This window comes from Xiphophorus couchianus, chromosome 7 (assembly GCF_001444195.1).
Source record: "Xiphophorus couchianus chromosome 7, X_couchianus-1.0, whole genome shotgun sequence".
Classification (NCBI taxonomy): domain Eukaryota; kingdom Metazoa; phylum Chordata; class Actinopteri; order Cyprinodontiformes; family Poeciliidae; genus Xiphophorus; species Xiphophorus couchianus.
Genome location: NC_040234.1, coordinates 241,703 through 255,524, shown reverse-complemented (window position 1 = coordinate 255,524; position 13,822 = coordinate 241,703). Strand labels below are relative to the sequence as shown.

The 13,822-nt window shown below is 38.9% G+C and overlaps 1 protein-coding gene and 1 long non-coding RNA gene across 3 annotated transcripts; one reads left to right on the top strand and one right to left on the bottom strand.

Moving 5' to 3' along the window:
* Window positions 1–241: 241 nt before the first annotated feature.
* Window positions 242–3,650, bottom strand: LOC114148710 (uncharacterized). The gene is made up of 2 exons (XR_003596325.1): window positions 3,513–3,650; window positions 242–3,422 (listed from the first exon to the last, which is right to left on the bottom strand). It is a non-coding gene; the product is annotated as an uncharacterized LOC114148710 (long non-coding RNA).
* Window positions 3,651–4,523: 873 nt separating this feature from the next.
* LOC114148709 (piggyBac transposable element-derived protein 3-like) lies at window positions 4,524–8,160 on the top strand. Of its 2 annotated transcripts, none has more exons than XM_028024154.1 (4): window positions 4,524–4,625; window positions 4,767–5,588; window positions 5,825–7,247; window positions 7,615–8,160. In XM_028024154.1, exons 2-3 carry the CDS (start codon window positions 5,022–5,024, stop codon window positions 6,314–6,316), a joined length of 1,059 nt encoding a protein of 352 aa, XP_027879955.1. In that variant the 5' UTR covers window positions 4,524–4,625; window positions 4,767–5,021; the 3' UTR covers window positions 6,317–7,247; window positions 7,615–8,160. The 2 variants fall into 2 exon arrangements, with proteins under 2 accessions (XP_027879955.1, XP_027879953.1); XM_028024152.1 differs by having other exon boundaries at window positions 4,541–4,668.
* Window positions 8,161–13,822: the final 5,662 nt, after the last annotated feature.

Sequence of the window (13,822 nt, the reverse complement as noted above, 5' to 3'; positions counted from 1 at the left end):
TTTAGATAGATAAGAATAATAATTGGCTTGTTTTGCACCTTTGAAACGGAGCAGATGTTGGAGGTCAATAGGTCTGAATATTCCCAAAGAAACTCCAATACACACTCATTTAAAAGCTGATGGAATTCTTACGTACGTCAAACACGGGCAGTAATGCTATTGGTCAAAACTTCCCAACTTACACCAATGAAAATGAGATTCTATAAAACAGACTGACTCTAAGAATATGGGGAGATTTGACTTTGTACTGTAAGATGATCTGCGGAACAGTGTAATAAATCTCCACCCGCCGTGACCTGCAGTAAACGGACTCATCTCTGAGTATTACTTCCTATCTATAAATATAATTAAGAGTTGAGACCTTTTTCAATCCTACAAATGGTGACCCCGACATTTGATTTGAACAACAAAAAAGGTCAAGAGGAAAAGAAAGGTCACGCTCCAGACCAAGGCGGACAGAGAGCCGTCTGGGCCCACAAAAAAAAAACAACTCAGAAAAGAGGTAAGGTTTTTATCTCTTTTGCTTGTTAAATACAGAACGGTTCCTGTCTGCTGCGGTCTGAAGTGCTAAAAGTGAGATGAAGTTCTTTTCTGCGGGCCAGAGATGAGTATCTATCTTTGCGCAAAGATTGAGCTGCCAAAACTTCTGACAGACAGATATCGTTCCCTTAAAAAAAAAACGGGTTCAGACAATTCAAATAGAAGAACTCTACAATAGGTTGTTTATTTGCACACTTTCAACAACAGACAAATATGCACCTTGCTTTACTTAAAATTTCGATCTCGGTATCTATATTTAATATTATGTAAGGATTTGGAAATTTTATATTAATGCCAAAACATCATGGTTTTGTTAGGTTGGTTATCAAATTGTTTCTGTAACTAAAACTGTCGATAAAAATAAGTTTATCTCTGACATCAATCTGAACCTTGTTTGTAGCTGCCAAACAACAAAATATACTGCCAGGAAAGCAAATTATGGAAGACGAGATGTTTAATTTCAAATTGCGATTCTCACCAGGTAAACAGACTCAGCCTTAGAATAAAAGAGTAAAAACAGGACCAAGTTTTGATTGCATGCTTTGCTTAATCAAAATTGTTTCTGCTTTCAGTTTTGTCTTTTCCAGAAGCTGAAAATCTGTCCCATTCTAGCCGCCTTCTTCTGATGGAAGACACCTAAATATCTCCAGAACAGGAGGAGTGAGACCTGGAGAGATGGTATGATAAACCAAACAATGAAAAATATGGCTAAAGTTACATTTTGATTTAAGCAATCAGAATTTCAGGTAACTGGAACAGATCTCTCCTGACAATTGGATGTTAAAGCTCAATACAAAGCTCAGTAAAACTCTCTACTGAAAGTATGCCCTTGGGCCACATCAACATCTTGGGGTCATTCCTGAAATACAGTGTACATTTAATACTAACCTAAATCTAAGAACTATATATATTAGGAAACTTCTCACTTCTTCAGAATAAGACTTTCTTAGGAAAATAAATCAATAAATTAAGGGTTGTATTAACTGATCTTTCAAATTAGAACCAGCAAATTTAATTTCCAATTTAATTATTAAAACTAAACTAAAATTATTCTGCAATTTTGAAGCACTATAGAACCAAGTAGCACTTAGGAAATACATTGCTTTAAGAAGGAATACAAGCAAATTAACATAAATAAGTAAATAAATTAGCACTATGCGTAGGAAATAGCTATAATAAGTGATGTTGACAAATATGTTGGAAGGTACATAAGATCAACTCGTGGAATCATTTAAAGTATACAAGAAGGGTTAACATCTTCTAACTGGGAAAACGAAACATTTTAAAAGAGGAACAAATTTAGCAATTCCTTAATAAATTTGATTAACATTTTCAGGAGTAAAAATGAAACTAAAGCTTTGTTGTCATAGGCATAACTCTGCCTATGACAACTGATAGGAGCAGAGCACACATAAACGAGTCAAATGTGAAACAAAGATGCAATATTATTAGATAATATAAAACTATGTAAATACCAATTTCTAATTTAAATCAATAAGCTCTACATAAAAATTGGGTCCAAATAATAGGAAATGAATCCATGGCAGATAAAAGTAAAAGCTTCATAACAACAAAATCCTTATTTAGCCTGAAATCAAAATCTGAAATATCTAATATGGTTATTGGCCAGATATTATAGCCTGAAATTGGAAGTATGTTGAGGAAGTATTTTAGTCATAGAATTGAAAACTATACAGGTATAATGTTAACCTAAAAGGCATGTTGCATTACAGGTTAATGCTGACTCACGTTAAACAGAAATTCATCAGCAAATGTCAGAACCAAAGTAGGACAGAGTAACTTAAGCCTTAACATTGATTGTATCTGCATCATGTAATATTTGATCAGTTCTCGGAATACAAGGATGATAATCATAGGTTATAGCCTAAGTCTACTGGCAAATTACAATTTTCTTACTTGAAAAGTATGCAACCCAATTGCCTAACAGAACCATTTGCAGCAAAATAATAAAATAAGCTACATTATGGAATTATGTATGGCAACTCAAAATAATTTTTTCTAAGTTGCACATAAACTAAGCAATAAAAACATGGCAATATGAATTAGATGTGATTAATGTATGTGGTCTAGTTTATCCAAGGTAACAGTAATATTTAATCTGAAGTGTTATTCCCAACAGATTGCTTCCAGTATCAACGATAAGAGCAATATAGTTAAATACACGGAAAACAAAACGAGTTCAATGGAATATTTATATTTCAACACTGACCTTAGTTGTAAGAACATAAAACCTTCTCTTGGTTGCAGGCATAAAAGGAGCAACATCCTGAATATGAGGCATTAACCCTAACAATTAAAATCCTCGTGAACTGAATTACAATATAGAGTGCATGATCTAATCCTTTGTCATGATGGATTTACTATTTTCAGACCCACATGCAGAACACAATACAGGAGAGGTATGTACGGTAATTGGTTTATTGTTAAATGGCAAGTAAGGTTGTGGAAGCTCTGGTCTGGTCCAGGGAGGAAACGGGTTCACGGAGCAATCGGCTCTCTAAAGAGGCAGAGCAGAATGGTGAGTTCAGGGTTGTCGGAAACAGGAAAGTCACAGAGTAAACGGAGCTTACTTGTGGTTCGATGGCACGAGGTCTAGGAAAGTTTACTGGAGGGTTCGGAGTCTTTGTCCCTTAAGTGGTCCAGGTGGTCGGAGGGCGGACAGGTAGGCTCGGGCTTGGCGGGGACAAAGGAGCGGTGCAATTGCCAGTCGTGGAATCCGGGCGGGGGGGGGGGACTTGTAATCAGACTGAGGAGGTGAGTCTGGGAACTCGGGCAACCAGTGGGTAGGATCCACGGCGTCACGAGGGGGATCTCGATCAGAGAAGCAGACAGGATCAGTAAGGGCTTCTCCGGGGAAAAACCTGAAGGCAATAAACAACAGGAAAAAATCACTAGAGGATTCAGATCAACGAGGAAAGATCAGAGGCTAGCTCTAGGGGGCTCAGAGGTACCGTTACTGGCAAACACTCGGGCGCTGAAGGACTGGCAGAAGCCTCCTTTAGTACACGCCGCTGATGAGTTGATCAGGTTCAGGTGTGCTTGATGACGGTCTACACACACACTCCAGTCGGGTGAGTATGGCGCCATCTGTAGTAAAAGGTGAGTGTATGCACAGAAAAACCCACAAAGAAGAACCAAAGGACCCCAAACCACAACATCCTTATTACTATAATTACACATTACAACAAATAACAGACAGTTAGATTTTTGGGGAAATCTGGAATATGATGTTTTAACCTCCTGAGACCCTGCATCCTCATATGAGGACATTACATTTTTGCTGTTCTGCACCATGATGCTTAATTTGTAAGAATTTTGACCAATTGCCCTCATCTGGGGGCCCTGCCTGCACCAGGTGGTCTCATAATGAAATTACACTCATTTGAAAAAAAACAACATGGCGGGGATGACAGCGAACGTCTTCTACGGCAGCTCCCGACAGAAACATGGACAAGGTAAAAATCCTAATCAAATTTTATGATTGAAACTAGTTTATTTATGCACAATAATATCTGTAGCTTCACGTGGCATGCTTATTTGATATATTTGAGTAATATTAGCAAGCTACAACGTCTGTAAACATGACGTACTTCTTTAAGGACATCAGGTCTTCAGTGCAAAAACGTAAAATTTTTCCAAGAGCATTTGTGTTTATTTCTAGTCAAAATGTCTAATTTCTAGTCAAAATAAGTCTTATTACACTTAAAATAAGACTCATCCTGTAAAAAGTAACTTGTTTTTAGACAATCACCACTTGTTTCAAGCGAACTTTCACTAAAAAATAAGTAGAATAATTTGCCAGTGGAGCAAGTTTTTATTTCCTATTACAAGGAAATAGATTGTGCATTTTTATCATTACAGGGGGAATGTCCTTTTTGAGAGCTGAACGATTGCTAAATGCAATCGCAAATGACTCTGAGATTGAAGATTTGTCAGATGGTGAAGAGGATGATCCTGCTGTGGGTGAAATGGCTCCATGTGAAGCAACTGTGGAGCAACCTGATGATTCTGATTCAGATTATCAACTTGATGCTGCTGACATAAGTGAAGATACTGACAGCGATGTGAGTGAGCCACAACATAAACAACAGCCTCTTGAGAATGATGGTGAGACATAACCTAATTCCCATGTTTTTGCTCCGTAGCACTTTATTTCATTCAGTAGAGTATATTGCAAATAAAATGTATTGTATTTTTATTATCAGAACCTGACCAGGATGTTCAAGGTCGCAGGGCAGGACCAAGAAATGGAAATAGAGAGTACTGGAAGTCTGCTCCATTCAACCCTGTTTTAGTCCCATTTCAAGGAGCTGATGAACAACAAGACGAGAGAGCAGATATGTCGCCGGTGCAGTACATGGAACAGTACGTTGACATAGAACTGATGAAAGTCCTTGCCGACTGTACAAATTCTGTCATTAGCTAAAAGTGGGAGATCTCTCAACACATCGGTTGAAGAGATGTACCACTTTTTTGGAGCATCCATCTTGATGTCCTGCATCCCTTACCCACAAATCCGCATGTTCTGGTTCACTAACCTGAGAGTCCCTGCCATTAGTGACACAATGAGACGCGACCGATTCTTCAAGCTGAGGAGCCATCTGAAGGTGGTAATTGATGACGACATTCCTGAAGACAGGAAAACAGACAAATTGTGGAAGGTGAGGCCTTTCATGAATCGCATACTCAAAGGCTGCCATGCTCAGGCCCGACCAGAATCCATCTCAATAGATGAACAGATGATACCATTCACTGGAGGCTGTCCGTTCCGCCAGTATGTGCCGCTAAAGCCAAATTCAGTTGGCATGAAGAATTTTGTCCTGGCAACAGCAGATGGCGTCGTTCTCGACTTTGAAGTTTACCAAGGTTCAAAGGAACTGGCTGCACAGGTACTGGATGCAGAAGGATTGGGTTTGGGAGCCCTGGTCCTCAAACGCCTGACAAAAACAGTACATCCTGGTACAAAGGTGTACTGCGATAGGTTCTTCACCACCACATCAGCTGCGGAATCCATGCTGGAGAAGCAGGTATTTATTTTATATAGTTTCCTAAGTACTGTTCAGTTTGTTATTATTATTTTTTGCTTTTTCTGTTTCACAGCAGCAAATGATAACATTCATCAATCTGTGTCCATATGTTGGTCAATTGTTGTGTCAGTCTGGTTCAGGGTGCAGGTTTACCCTGTTTTCTGTCAAGATGGCTGCCATAAAAAAATTGTCCTTGCTACATCACTTTGAGATTATATAATTGGTTTTGTTTTTAGGTGTACCTAACTGGTACAGTCATGAAGAACAGGATCCCAAAAGCAATGCAGAAGCTTCCAAGTGACAAGATCATGAAGCAGCAAGGCAGAGGTACCTCCGCATCAGTTGTCAGGGGAGATGGGAAACTGAATGGTGTGAAATGGTTTGACAACAAGCCCGTCCTGATGCTCTCTGCTGTCCACACTAAGGAGCCAGAGAATACCTGCCAGCGGTGGTCCAAGAAGGACAAATGCTACTTAACCATCAGACGACCAAATATTGTACAGGAGTACAATGCAAAGATGGGACAGAATGATGAGCTACTACAGGATGAGCGTGTGAACAAAGAAGTGGACGATTCGCATGCTTATGCACTTCATGGATCTTGCTCTGGCCAACAGCTGGCTGCTGTATCGCAGAGATCATCAAGAACACGGTACCCCAAGAAAGGCTATCATGAAGTTCCTCGCGTTCCGCATGGACGTGGCTCAGGTGTTCCTCAACAAGTGTGATGTCACGCATGCAGAGGAAGAGAGTGCATGCTGTCCACAACCTGGCCAAAGATCCCTGGTCACTCCAATTCCCCACATCTCAGTGCGCACAGCTTCTGCTGCTCATCTGCCGGACGTTGCTGATCTCAAGAACCCGATGCATTGCAGACAACAAGGCTGCCCTGGGAAATCCCGTGTACGCTGTCTGACATGCAATGTGTTCCTTTGCCTGCAAAGTCGGCGCAACTGCTATGAAGCCTTTCACGGATGCCAGTAGGACTACTTGAATACTTGAATGTTTGTTTGAGTTTGCTATGACACGTTCATAATGATGTTCATAAATGTTGCACTTTTCCATGCAAAGCCTTTCATATAGGCAAGCAGGAATACTTGAATTAATACAGTTGATCTTACGGCATGTGTAAAAGGTATATTCAACACTCTTGAACAAATTTCTTTATTTTGAACAGGTTTGTGTTAAGCATTCAGACAAACAGGGGCCAAATGCAGATCCCTCAATGGGGCCTCCCGCTGTGCGGCCACAGCATAGGAGGCCATAAAATTAGCATTTCCTGCAGGGCAATAAATTGAGCTTGGGAGAGAGAGACCTGGTCTGTTCACAGCAGATCAAAAGCCTGCAGGAAACCAACATCTGGGATGGTGTGAAAATTTAATGCAACATAGAAGATTGAAACCGCTAACATTTAATTTCTAAGTATTAATACCATGTTTTTACTGAAGATTGTATTATCTCATTTTAAAACTACTAAATGATGAATGTATTTGAAAACTGTATTAGCTGTGACTATATCAGAAGCAAATGGAAATTGTTTGAATGAAAATGTTTTGTTTACTATTAGAAAATGGCTCAGGAATTATACCTTATTTTGTTCTGTTGATTTTATGTGTTACTTTTGGCAGGACTCAATCTTTTGGGGTGCTGACTGTAGATGTTACTGGCACCAGACCTAGGGGAATCTGAGCCAGTATCAAGCGGTGCAAAGGCACATGAATCCTTTGCAACCAATTTCTGTGGATCACAGAGGAAGCGAGTTGAAACAATGTTACTCTGGCAGAGCTCGTTTATTCTGAGCCGCGCATGCCCAGAGCCAGGAAACTCGTTCTCCTCGCTAGACCCACAGCGGCGCGAGAGCGCCCCCACTGGCAAGAAGACACACGCACACAACAAACACTTCTACACACACAGGAAAAAAACAAAGACAAAAGACAAGACCAACTCCGATAGAAAAATAGGGGGTGTATTTTCTATTTATTTATTGATTTTTTTAAACCTTTTTTTCTCAACCCACTACATAGAGAAGCAAAACTGGGGTTTGTAAAGATAACATTTCCTTGAAAATTACTGGATGTAAGTTTCTTTGAGAATTTATGTAAGGAGAGATAATGAGAGACTTTAGATTTCACAGGTATCTGTGAAATCTTATCTCAGGTTGTTCTGTACCCAGAATGACCGTAGAATCAACAGGGGGTCAGGGCGCAGCGGTTCGCTCTTTTGTTTTACCAGAGACCAGATGGCCCTTTGATCTTTGGCATAAATTAGGGGGAGTTCCAAGTTTCTCTGAGTGTCCAAGGTAGCTTCCAGTTGGTCAAATAGAGGAACGCCTTAAGTGCATATATTAAAAAACAAAGACACACCTTTAGTATAAGACTTGGTGCACAGCACTAAAAATTCAGAAAGCTGCCACTATTTTGCTTTTTTGCATCAGGTATCTCCAACGACGCGTCTTTGCCTTTTCTTTGTTTTTTTTTCTTTCTCTATTTTTCCTGTCTCAAGGTAATGAATGAATATCTCTGTTTCTCTGTAGCTTTGTATGGGATTAAACTCTGTGATTTTGTGACGTCAACGCGCAGTGTTGTTGTTTCACTCTCGCTGCACGCCGCCCGCTAAGGACCCGGGAGTTTAAGGAAGAGAGAGCCAAACGTTTTGTCCAAAGTTAATTTTAAATTATTCTTCCTTAATAGTGGCTAACATTAGCTTTAGCTTATGCTAGACATTTTTCTTGTAAAAATGTGCTATTTAAGTATCTAAACATTTTTCATCCATTCTAACGGACAATGTTTTTACCTTATGTTCAAGTATATTACGTGTGTTTATTGTCGTTAATGTCAGAGACCAAGTAACGGAGGATTTTACGGTTCAGGCTTTTTGCTTCTGAAGCCTGAGGAACAACAAGCCCATAGCTTAACAGTAGAGCAGCTAGTTCAGCTGACTGTTCAGGTTCAAAGTTGTTGCTTTTAGAAAAATATGGCCGTGTTCCTTAAGGTCTCTGTATTATTTAGCTTTATTAGTTTTGCATTTTTCTTGTGAAGCAGGACGGTGTTTACAGCAGTGTGTACAGGCGGATCAGTAGCTCGGCTGTCTGGTTCTGGTCTGCTCTCTGGTTCCCATAAACTCTTTCAGGCTGAATACAGAAGTGATTCCATGGAAATAACACAGGAGGCTCCTTTACCTTCTTCTTTAGGCTGAAGAAGTTGATCCGGAGTGAAGTGAAGGCTGTAAACTTTGCTGTGCTGCGTTAGCTTTAACTGGTAGCGACGAATATTTACAAGCCACCGTCTTCTTAATTCAGGACCGCTTGGAAATCCATGAAACCTTAATGGGCATAAGCCCATTATATTAGGAAGACAATAATGTTCATAGTATTGTTTTATTTGCGTCTGAAATAAGACTTTGTCTTTTCTAGCTGTCATGGTAACTCAAAGCGGAAAAAAGAGTTACCATAACAGCCGCATGCGCAACTCATTTGCGCATGCGGTTGTGACGTCAGCGCAGCAGGTGCAAGGAGCCCATAACAGATCTTACATCACACATCTGAAAATAGATTGGGTAAAGTCAGCTTCCGTGTTTTAGTTAAAAAACTGAAAACAGATTATATTTGGAGAGATGTAAAACTGAAGATAACTCCTTACATTTAGTGTTAAGGACAAGTATTGTTTTTGTTGTAGCACCTCAAAACTGTCAATGTTTGATATTTTGAGGTATGAACATATTATTTACTTTGTTAAACAACATTACATCAAGTTCCCCTATAAGGACTGTTATGTTTTTATATTCTTTTAGGCATACTTTATTAGCCTAAAGTATACACTGAGATGTAATTTAAAACTGAAATTTCAGTATATTTAGTAGTTTACTTTTATAGTAAGCTCTAAGTACATTTTAAAAAATTCTATTTTGAGCATATTTTTTAAAATATACACAAAATACCTTAAAAAGCATATTGTTCCATTGGTACACTTGAGCAAATACATATTTTGTTCACTTAAAGTATACTTACAAAATAATAAAAATAGTAAAACTAACATACTATATTTTCAAATACATAGTTTGTCATAATTTTGTGTTAATCATGATGGTTATCAAAAAAGATTTCAACAAAAAAAACAAGGTGGCACCATAGAAAATAAGAAACAGTTCTCCCCTCAGTTCCGGAGTGCAATGATGCCATTTCCAGATATGGTATTATGGCAGTGGTCTGTCCCCGCCCCTTTCCGCTTGCTGCAGGGAGGAGAAACACCACTCTGGAACTGAAGGGGGCGCTATTTCCTATATTATCTACCTTTTTCTTTTTTCTTTTGAAATCTTCATTTCACTTTTGAGAAGTGTGGAATTAGTTGCAGCGCGGTCCTCAGCTCTGGACTGTGGACATGCTGTCTGGTTTCAGAGAGCTGCTCAGTATAGAGGAGCAATTATAAGTGTAACCAGGAGCCGCGCAGGAACACGTGTTAAGTGATGGAGCAGAATGATGGAGCTGCTAGCAGCTCGTCTCTCTGAAGAACTGGACAGCAATGGAGAAGAGAGAAATAGTGAAGCTGTTGTCAGCTTTCTGTCAGAGCTGCAGTTTAGTGCCAACAGTGTGAAACACTTGATTTAAGAAATATCTGTTTGTGATGTGAATTTTATTTTTCCTTTGGATTTAAAAATAATAATAACAAAGTTCAGGCAGGGATATTGATTTACATATTTTGACTGCATTACCTAAATCTAAAGGGTTGCACTTTTTTTTTTAAAATAAAGCACCAGAATGTAATTATTTTATATGGCTATTTTTATATTTTTTTATATGGCTAATCAGCTGACTCAGATCAGCTGATTAGTGAAATAATCAGCTGATCTGCGTCTTTATCATTATGTTTTGACCAGCAATGAATTTCTATGAGACAAAATGAAATATCTGGATTTATTTGAGTCCATCAGAACCAGAACCTGGAGGTTTCTCCATTGCTGAGTGTTGCTGCAAACATTCTAAGACAGTTGAGCACAGCTGCTGCTGCTCACATCCCATCAACAATAGTGAGGAATAGGGTTAGAACTGAACCTCACTAAGCCTAACTGGTTAGGGAGCAAATTGCCAGTGGGAAAGCAGCTATTGATTACACTCATCATAAGGGGTCTTTGGACTGCACTTTGTCTGATCCCTCACCTAGGATCTACCTGCCTAGATAAGTTGTAGATAAAACATGAATTACCGAAACAACGCAAAATTCCACACTAATTATGTCAGCGTGAAATCTGTTTGTAGAAAGAGAGATTTAATTATGTCAAACGTGCTTATTCCTCCTCCCCAGAATAGATAAGCAAGCTTGTGGGAATATTTACTGCCATGTTAGCAGAGTACTGGGTGATGGTGGGTAATAGTGAAAATATGTTTTCATGTGTGATAAGGAACAACCTATTCCCAATCTTCACACACCTGTCAGGCATACAGCTCGTTATCTTGGCTCTGAGGGCCTGGATATTGTTGTCAAGAGCAATCACACAGATACACACGTAAAAAACACACACACGCACACACACAAAATCACCCAATAAAAGCATGTCAACATTTTTAATTTTATACAACAAATATCTTATGAGTAGTGGACAGAAAGCTGATGTTTATCCCAACCAGGAGTCACGTTAACAGAATATTTCCTGTATTTGACGGGTTTTTTTTAAATTGATGGAAAAATCTGAAGCTCATCTGTCATTTAGACAGATTACAATTCACTCCCCTGGCTATAGAGGTGCAGACACGTTTCACACTTTCAACTTTAAGTAGAGTACATCGCGCAGAGGTAACTAAATCAATCAATACAAAAAAAGCATCCCTTCTGAATATCATCGGCGACATGAACACTGAACTAAAGACCTGGAACTGACAGCGCGTTGAAAAGTTACGGGCAGGAAGTTTAAAAAAACGCATTTCAAACTTTAGCTGAAGTGGCGCGTTTAACAATCTTACAGTACATTAAGAACAGAGAAAACTAAAGAGAATCCTACATTGTCTTAATCTATTCATTGTTTAAATGGAGGGGTAGAGTGTTTATCTTGTTAAAAAAGAAAGTAATGAGTTAATTAGACTGTAATAAGCGCAGAGCTGCACAAGTGACTGCGCACATGGCTCCGCCTTGCTCTGCTCGAGCTGCAGAAATAAAATCCTTTCAGTCAATCAGATTTGCACTTATCCTGCACTAAACGAAAAACAAAATGGAGCTGGAAGTCGTTAAATGAAACCTGGGAGAAGTTACACTGCTTATTCAAATGGAGCTCTAAAAACCAAAGCATAAAATTAAAATAACATGTCGTGTTTGCTCCAACCTCCAATCTCTAATTAAAGTCAATTAGTCTGGTTGGATCGGGCTCAGACATAATGTCTATGTAATCACTCCATAGATATTCTGGTTGGGTTGGATTTTTTAGGTCCGATCTAAACATTAGCGAAGATTTTAAAGATTTGAAAGCTTAGATTCTACACTTTCAGAAGATGTAAATAACTCAAAAGAACCTGAGTTCGTGGTTTTACATTTACCAAACAGCACCAGCCTTCTCATTAGGATGAACAAGGAAGACAACAATAAATGAGTTAGGAAAACAACATTTGGAGTTAGGTGGTCCACAAGTACTTATTTAGTGATCCTCAGCCTGAAAAAGCTTGAGAAACACTGAGCTTAATGGAGTGATAAAGAAGAGGGAGCTGGTTCTGATGGAGGACTGCAGTTATTGTCAGGAAACGACGATGACTGCAGAGTTTCTGGGGAGAAAGGATCCGACGATGAAGATCTAGATGTCTGTCCCCTCCAAATCACTGAATGATGATCTACTGTATGTATAATATAATTATTTATCTCTATTTCTGGTTTTATTCAAATAATCCAGGTTTTTTCAAATAAACAAGTCAAGTTCTGCCTGTGCTCCAACATACCAACATACTGTACATAGCAAACAGTTCAATTTTAGTATGTTTATTAGTTTATTGATAGACAATAAAAATATTGCATTAGGATTTATAGTTCTAAAAATAATTATTTATTCATCAATATTTATATATTATTTCTTGTAATATAAAGCAATTTGTTGATTCAAGGATGCATAATCAAAATACCTTTGATTATGCTTCAAAAGTAACTAAGTACCATTAGGTATAATTGTTCTTTTTCTACAGTTATACCTAAATTTTATATATTACTACTAGTTTTACTCATTTTCATTCCTTAGTTGTCTAATGTAGCTAAAAAGCTTCGCACCCAAAGTTAGAAATAACTTTCAGATTTTTGTTTACATGTTATCTATTTTAATATCATATCTAGTAGACTAAATCTATATTTGTATTGCACAACTTAGCTCAGGGTTAAGGTCATTTACAGAGTTTTTCAGCCAATGTCCATGTAGTGGACACACTGCACTCTTCCACTTCCTCTAACCATGTGGAATCCATTCTTGACATCAAATCACTTCTATTTTAGTATCAATCAACCAACCAATTGTTGTTACATCTCCTTGGTTGTATTAAGGGCTGTGCAGTGCCACAGTTGGTAACACTGTTGCCTTGCAGCAAGAAGGTCCTGGGTTCTATTCCCGGCCCGAGGTCTTTCTGCACGGAGTTTACATGATCTCCCTGTGCATGGTGGGTTCTCTCCGGTACTCCGGCTTCCTCTCGCAGTCCAAAAACATGACTGTCAGGTTAATTGGTCTCTCTAAATTCTCCCTAGATGTGAGTGTGTGTGGTTGTTTGTCCTGTCTGTCTCTGTGTTGCTCTGCAACAGACTGTCCAGAGTGAACCCCACCTCTCGCCCAAAACATTTGTTGAAGATAGGCACCAACAGCTCCTGACCCCACTAGGGACAAGGGTGTTAGAAAATGGATGGATGGATGGATGGATGCACAAACAACAAAAGAGGCATGAAGCTAATTAGTTTTACTACTCCATAAGAAGCGGTGTCTCACAATATTATCTAATTAATTTCAAATTACTTACCTTACATTTCTGCTGCCATCTCTGTTGTTTTAAACAAATATTTCACTGTCCTCATTTAAGCTGACCAGTGTTATCCTTTAGACTCTGTTGAACGTTGTGAGGCTTTCTCTATGTTCTTTATAGGAAAGATTGAAGCTCTTAGAGGCTTGAATAAGCTGGTAGACTTAGATTCCCTTGGAATGCCACAATGCCCAGCAACTCTAGAGCACTTTCAGCCAGTTTCCATGGATGAACTGAAGTTGGTTATAAACCATCTGCGGCCTTCAAA